Raw genomic sequence first — 7641 nt, 5'->3', positions numbered from 1 at the left:
CTTCTGCCCTTTCTCCTCTTCCCAAGCTTCTTTGAAGTTGTTTTTTTTTTGGTTTGTTTATTTATTTATTTATTTTTACAAAGTTGATTCCTTAAGAGACAGGGGCGACAGGGGCGGCGGGGAGTGGGGTGCCCGCGGCCGGACCTCGGCAGGGGCGCCGCCCGCGCTGGCTCTCGGCGCGTCCCCCGCGCGGCCGTGTGACTCGCGTCCAGATGGCGGCGAGGCGCGGAGACCCTTTGTGCGCCCGGAGCGCGCCTGTAAAAGCCGCGCGGTCGCCGGCACCGGAAGGGTTCCCACTGCGTCTGAAAGGGGACAATGGGCGCTGCAGAGAGCAACATCGCAGAAATCGAGACCATTTGTAATTCAGCCCCTTTCACCATGGTTGTCATGCAAACTTCCTACTTTGATCAGCGGAGGGTGGAGAGGGCCGCGCGGCGTCCGGGCGCCCTTGGCGGGTCCCCGCCCCCTTCCGGAAGGAGCCCTGGACCAGCCTCCTGCACCTTGACCTGTCTAGACGGCCCCCAAGTTTTTTGTCTCCGTTACCAAGGGCGAGGGGTGCTCTTTGACCCCCGCGCGGGGCGGAGGTGGTGGCCAGAGGGTCCTCTGGCTCCTCGCTGGATTCCGGAGGGACAGGGGCGCATGGCGACTGGCACCAGCTGTCCCTCTGTGTGCCCGCTCCACTCCGCGCTGGGGCACTCCGCGGTGCGGGGGCCGAGGGACGCGCGAGGACAAACTTGGGGCTTTGCCTAAGTTCTCTGAACTGAGGGAGAGTTCTGGAACCAAACAAGAGCGGCCGTCTCTCCTCGCTCCTCTCCTTTTCTCTCCTATCTTCATCTCCCCCTCCTCTTCCTCCTCCATCTGCCAAGTAGACGGGTCATAGCCAGTTTCTGAGCCTGCGACCTAATTCTGCATGTCCCATAACTTTTGCATATGGTCTGTGTAAGTACGGGCTCCACTTTGACTGTCTTTTTCTGCCCGCTTTCAAACACGTTTTTTAAAAAACCAGACTTGACTGATGTAAATGCTACAATCGCACACACGCTAGTAGAGGAGGAACTGAATGTGGGTGCGCTTTCCTTGGGGTGGGGAGGGGTTCCCCGCGCTTCCACGGGAGCATCTTTTAAATAACTTTCCCATTAAGAGGAGTTTCCTCCCGCGTTTTTCCGGACAGATTCCCTTGGCCCAGTCGGAGGCCTTCCTCGCGGACCCCCTGGACCCGTGCGCGCGGATGAATGACCACACGCTTGAAGAGGACCCTGTGACCTAGGAGAAGACCCTGTGCCAGCGATTTGCTGCAAGGAAAGGACACAAAATATACAAAGAATTTTGAAAAGTCTTTTTTCACTCTGAGGCTTACAGACCTTTGAAGTTCGCGGTAAGCTCTCTCCCCAGACAAGTTCTATGCTCCCTGGGCCCTCTCCGGCTTTTCTTCTTTTTTTTCCTTTTTGCTATTTGTTTCGTTGTTGTTGCGTTTCAAGACGTTGAAGATTAAAATGCTGTTTGCTTGGTTGCCCTGCCCTGTTCCCAGAGGTGACCGAGGGGGCTGAGTATTTTATCTCAATGGAGACAGTTAAGTGATATTTTCTAGAAACTTCTGTTACAAATCCCAGTGACTTTAAGACATAGTTTCCACGTTGCTTTGCTCCTGTGGGGACTGGGGAGGCGTCTCCTTGGGTCTTCTTGCAGAGGTAGGTCTCTCAAAGGTCCCGACCCAAATTTAAGTGAATGTTGTTTTTCAATACATAAGGCCAAGTGGCCAGGAAGAGGGGTGCAGCCCATTCTTTTACTCCCCTAAGGTTTCACTGGAGGGAAAATCCCCCCGCCCCCCAGTTAATGCAAGTATTTTAGCACAAACTAAGTTAAACAAAGGCTTGGGTATGATAGTTGGCTTAGTGCCACAGTCTCTCCCAGTATAATGTTTATTTTGCACGCAGGCTGGCCTCTGGCTTGCTGGAATTTGCCTGGCAAACTATGTTGCAATATAGTTCACTTTACTTAATGCTGTTGAATCAAAGCAAGAGAGAGCCTGAGAGAGCCTGTTTAAAAATAATGTATTAAGTTCACGCATTGGCCAAAATGTTAGGCATGCCGAAACCCTGAAATGAGGGCTTTAGCTGACTTTTGAAGGTTTCATTTTAATTAAAAAGTAAAGGCAATACTTCAGGGTTAGAAGGACTGTGGACTAGAAATGGCATGAAGTGTGCTTGCGTCTCACAGGTTCAAAATACACACATTGTCGTGGAATTTAAATATTTTTGAGTGCCATGTGAAAATTTCGGAGTCTTGCTTAATGACCTTGGGCCACGAGGTACACGTCTCTAGCGAATGACCCTCCGTGGCGTCGCGGTTCCTGAACCTGTAACCTCGTGGCTCTTGAAGGCGGACGGACTGCAGTTAGAATTTGAGCTTTGCACACACAGACAAATGTCAGCTCTGCTTCTGCTGAAAAGTCAGATTTGGGGGGGAAGCGAAGTGAAATTACGGCCGGGTCTCTCCGTGGTGTGGAAAGAAAGTTCCCTGAGTAGCTGTCAGGCACGTTATCCACAGTGAAATTAGGGATGCAAATGTTTTTGATTGCTGAGAGAGCGTAATTGTTTTCACCCTGCAAGGTTCTGCTTTAAACCCACAAAATGGATTATTACGTTAAAGTGCAAGGAAACCGGTTTAACCATTTCAAGGAGCAGGCTTTTTTAAAAAAAGTTCTAAAACAGCTCTCCCCCTCCTCCCCCCCAAAAAAAACCCCCAACAAAAACAACAAAGACTTTTCAGCCCCTTAAGTGAGAAACACATTTCTTCCTTTTTCTCGCATTCCGGTTCAAGGGAAACAAATACCAGGCACCGTTCTACTTCCTCACGGGCCATCTTTCAACGCGACTAATCAGTTAGTTAAGTCCCAGGAACACGATGCCATTCACATGCTGGGGAGAGGGTCAGTCTGGGGCGAGGAGGTCCGGAACCAAAAGGGCTGGTGAAAAGGGACCGCGGTGGTCACCAGGTTTTGTATCTTTAGCTCCTTGGAGTCTGATAGGATGCCCTGGGCGTGTGTGTCTACCCACACGTGTTTTGTCTCTGCAGTGCAAACGCGTAGTGGAGGAGGATGAGGACGAGGTGTGCTCCCTGACGGCCCAGGAGGCACCGTACCTCCCTGCCCAGCAGTGCGGTGAGCAGTCAGGTACTGTGTCTGATGTGGAACATGCACCCTCGCGCTCGCCCGCCCCTCCTCCCACGCAGCATCGTGGCAGCTTGTTTCCGCGCCGAGGGGCTCCCGGCCACCACGGGTGCTTCTCCACTGAATCAGAAAGACACCCCGGAGAGCAGACGCGCGAGCACCACCGCTGGGCCGTCTGCACCTCCTGCCCCCACCTTGCAAGGCAATCAGAGAACGTGATTTGCGATTGATCAGGAGCACAGGCTCCGTCAGAGTTGGGGGGACCCAAAGCACTTTATCTTAAACTGTGCGAGATTGAAAGTCTTCCTCCTCGACCAGGAAAGGATTCCCTCTGACATGCTTAGTACCCACACCAACGTGTGTGTGTCTGTCTTTATTCAGTAAAGCGTTTTAAATGGTTTTTGTTTATTTGGCAGGGGTGCTGGATGTATATTTTTTTTCTAGTTCCTTTCCCAGAATATCTACCTCCTAACAATTTTTTTTTTCCTGGCACAGAGTGGAAAACAATACTGGATTCATGTTCTTAAACACGCACGCACGCACACACACATGCTCAGCAGCTAGGAAAACACGGCCGGAACTTCACCGACTACACGCAGAGTTGGAACATGCGCCGCCACCGCGCCCACTCGTTCGGTTGAACACTCCTCACATTCTGTACTTTGGATACAGCTACAAGGATGGAGTGCACTTGGTGCATTCTCTTCAGGTGCCTTTTAGACACTAATTTTACATATCCACGCATAGTCTAGAGCCGGGGGAGTTCTTTTTATGCAACTGTGGAAGCTCAAGACGCGTAGCCTTTAGCAATTGTTTGTCATCCAGGGTCACACACCTCTGTGCACGGAACCCAGTGCATCGCCAAGGGTCTTCCGATAACACCACCCGTCTGTAGATGAATATCCACGCCATCGAAAGTTACGAAACACGTTAGCGACAGACCCCATGAACAGGATGAAGGTTTCTTGTTCGGAGTCGGAAATGGGTGGTTTTCTGTTTATAGAGTCCGGTTGGGTTGGGGTTCTGAGGCGGACCGTGAAATGTCCGCGTCAGGAGCGTGCGGGGGTGCGAGAGCCTTTTCCCCGTCGATTCGGAATCTGTAACATCACTTGTGAAATTCACGTCGAGTGTGTACCTGCGATTTCCCAAGGAAAGTCTGTGTGAGGTTTTCCCAGTGAGTCAGGTATGCACGTGGGCATGTAGATCTAAGCGATGTGGGGAGGAATATGGCAGCTACTTGCCCTGTTGTCTTTCCCCACAAAGGGTTTGCACTTGCCCAAGTCATGGTGGCAAAGGCAGACAGTTCGCTGCCAGACACCTGCTTAAATATACAGAAGGGCTCCAGAAAGTTGCACCGACTCTTGACGGCATTCGCTGCCCCAAATTGCAAGAGTTGGGGGGAAGACTTTGTTCCCAGGTGCAGCAGTTTGACGACATTTTCAATCATTTTAACAATCGCTTGATCCCTTCTGCGTATTTAAAATTGGAAATAAAATTTAACATCAACCCCAAGAAATAAAGCCGAAAGCATCATAACCCTGAGATTTGTGCACTGTCACCAGTATAAGATAAAAACACAGTTGGAGTATTAGCTTTAGTAGCATTTGATGTTTTTAAAACCTGGTGAAGTGCTCACACTATGACCAGAAACATCAGTGTCCTGGGGAATACGAGGCGACCGCCCCACGGAGGACACGGTCCCAAGGCCACTACAGAGTGGGCGGCGTGGGTTTTTTTACGTTTTGTTTCTCTGTGATATGTATTTCTGGATGTTCTAAGCCAGTCATAACTTACAAAATGAAAATACGTATTAATCTTAAAACAGAGTCTGGACTCCCGGTCCCCCACCCCCCTCACCGTGGAAGTAGCCAGGCTGAGTGTTTTCAAACTTAAAAATTATCGCCAGAAGAAATTCCGGTCCATGACGACAGCCGCGGAGACATGATAGGCGTCCGCACACGGGGGTGCTTTCCGATACCCGCGGACAAGGTGAGACGTGTGCACTGTAGAGAAATGCCCGACTGTTTGCCCCGAAATCGGAGCCACGTCCGTAACTTCCCGGGGGCGCTTGGCACCCGGGCTCCGCTCTGAAAAGGCCACACTCGGCCTGGTTCTGTTGTGCAGCAACTTTGCTGTAGTTGATCCCCGCAATTTAATGATGTTTTCAAGATCTGGCCAAGTGTGTGTGTGTGTGTGTGTGTGTGTGTGTGCCCGTGCGCTGGAGGTTATGAAACTACATCAAGCAAGAACTCTCTCCCCAGCGTAGACTGTGCGAGACGCCATCCTGAGATCTGTTCTGATGTCCACGTGTTGCTTTTAGGGAGACACATCATTTTTTTTTTCAAAACTAGGTATTTCTAAGACTAGAGGTTTGATTGGAAGGTTCATCACTTTCTGTACTGTTTATGTACTTTACGTGTATGGACACATATATACACGTGTACAGGAATGTTCCTTGTTTTCTGTTTAATGTAGACCCTTTCCCTTTATTTTAATACTGACACGGGAGCAGACGCGGACACATTCACAGACTTGAGAGAGGGCAGCCCGGCGGAGGGACTGTGGGCGTGTGCAGCTGTGAGGTATTTAAAGCGTGCGCCGTGGTGATTTATAGGTAACACTGTGCAAGGACCCTCCTCGCCCAGCTAATTACCACACAGCCGACTGTGTCAAATACTGAGACTCAAGATTCACCCCTGACATGTAAACTAACAAATGGGAAGCAACAGAGAAAACGTACCTGACGTTAAATGTGAGGTGACTGTGTTTGGATTGAAAAACAATGTAGCTGTGAGGTTTCCAGAAACATTGTATGTCATTTTTCATGAGTGACAGCATCTCAGTGAAAGGCTAGGGGATGACGCCACTGCAGTGTATTCACTGGGTAGGATGGCAGTTACCAAATACACTGTCCTGGGGGGTGAGACAGGGCGGGGGAGGGGCGATTCCTACGGAATCTCACCCCCTCCCCCAGGCAAAAAATAAAAAATAAACTTGAGTTCATTAGATTTGCTTCGTGGACTATTTTGGGACATAAAACCTGGGCTTCTCCAAGTCTTCGTTTTAATGTCTTGAAGTCAAAATGATGTTTTAAAATCTTAGTAAAACAGGGTACCGAGGGAGAGCACAGCTGTGTTCTGCTCAAGGTGAACACGCCGGTCCAGACCACGACGGTCAGACAGGTGTGCAGTGTGAGTACACGTACATACGTGCGTTCTGCACACACATCGCGTTGGCACCGACGTAGAAGCCTCGGGGAGATGAGTTCGTCATGTGACCGTTTTGAATGCACCTGTGGAACGAAGTGGCAAGTGTCTGCGAACATCTAGCCTGCATTGTAACCAAAGGCATTTTTACCTTTTTGTACAGATCTCCCGACGCCCACGGGGGTGTTGGGTTCTCATAGACGAAATGACTGCCCTCAAGGCTGCTGGGTTTCCTGTTTTAAGTACGTTGTGCAGCTGAAATAACTCGTAGCCCCCCTGAAGAGAGGTGGCATGAACTGCTCCCGGCTGGGAAGGTCGTGAGCACCGAGCCCCTGTGCTGTCTGGTGTACCTGAAATACTCTGCAGCCCTGGGCGCCGACACAGCCCCTGGGTGACCGACACAGTCCCTGGGCGACGACACAGTCCCTGGGCGACCGACACAGTCCCTGGGCGACCGACACAGTCCCTGGGCGACGACACAGTCCCTGGGCGACCGACACAGTCCCTGGGAGCTGACACAGTCCCTGGGCGACGACACAGTCCCTGGGAGCCGACACAGTCCCTGGGCGCCGACACAGTCCCTGGGCGACTGACACAGTCCCTGGGCGACTGACACAGTCCCTGGGCGACGACACAGTCCTCCAGGAGAAATTACCGGAGGACAGGACAGGCACTGCAAAGCGTTGGCCAGTATCGAGGCTGGGTTTGGGGTCCAGGGGAGTAGATTACATTCTTCTTTTTGCTTTTGTGTATATTTAAAATTTTCCACAGTATAAAAGTCTCGAACATGTGCTTCCACAGGAGTGTGCTATTTGCAGAGTCGGTGACTTTCGGGCTGGTTTTCAATGTGACAGTGACGTTCTAACTCCCCCCCCCCAAGACCTGTGTGAACTGTCAACGAACTGCACCAAACTGCAGGGATGGGGTGCCACGGGTTAGAGAGGAGTGGAGTCCGGCCCAAGGTCAAGGTCGGCATTGTCTTCCTGTTTCTTCACAGGAAGGGCCTTGATGGCCCTTGTTTATATCACGCTGTCTCGTGTTGGTTTTATTGCAAAGTCTGTGGTGTCTTTAAAGAAAAGTACAGACAGACGAACAGACAAACCCTGGTTCTTTCTAGAGGTGAAGCTGAGGGCATAAAACAAATTAGCGTTGTGGATTTTGATAAAAAGTATTTAATTTGGTGACAGGCAAAAGGTGAAGCCATTTTAGAAACGAATCGAGGAGTTAATCACGTCCGTGGTATATTTCATGCACGTGTTGAGTTCT

General features: G+C 50.7%; 1 protein-coding gene across 1 annotated transcript; it reads left to right on the top strand.

Moving 5' to 3' along the window:
* The first annotated feature begins 387 nt into the window (after positions 1–387).
* CNPY1 (canopy FGF signaling regulator 1) lies at positions 388–7314 on the top strand. Its single transcript, XM_036246370.1, is given in 7 exon segments — positions 388–442; positions 445–518; positions 520–604; positions 607–668; positions 1172–1375; positions 3076–3172; positions 7256–7314. Coding segments are annotated over 7 exon segments (636 nt in total).
* Positions 7315–7641: the final 327 nt, after the last annotated feature.

The sequence above is a fragment of the Molossus molossus genome, unplaced genomic scaffold, assembly GCF_014108415.1.
Source record: "Molossus molossus isolate mMolMol1 unplaced genomic scaffold, mMolMol1.p scaffold_m16_p_7, whole genome shotgun sequence".
Taxonomy (NCBI): domain Eukaryota; kingdom Metazoa; phylum Chordata; class Mammalia; order Chiroptera; family Molossidae; genus Molossus; species Molossus molossus.
This window is presented reverse-complemented; position numbering and strand designations above follow the sequence as displayed.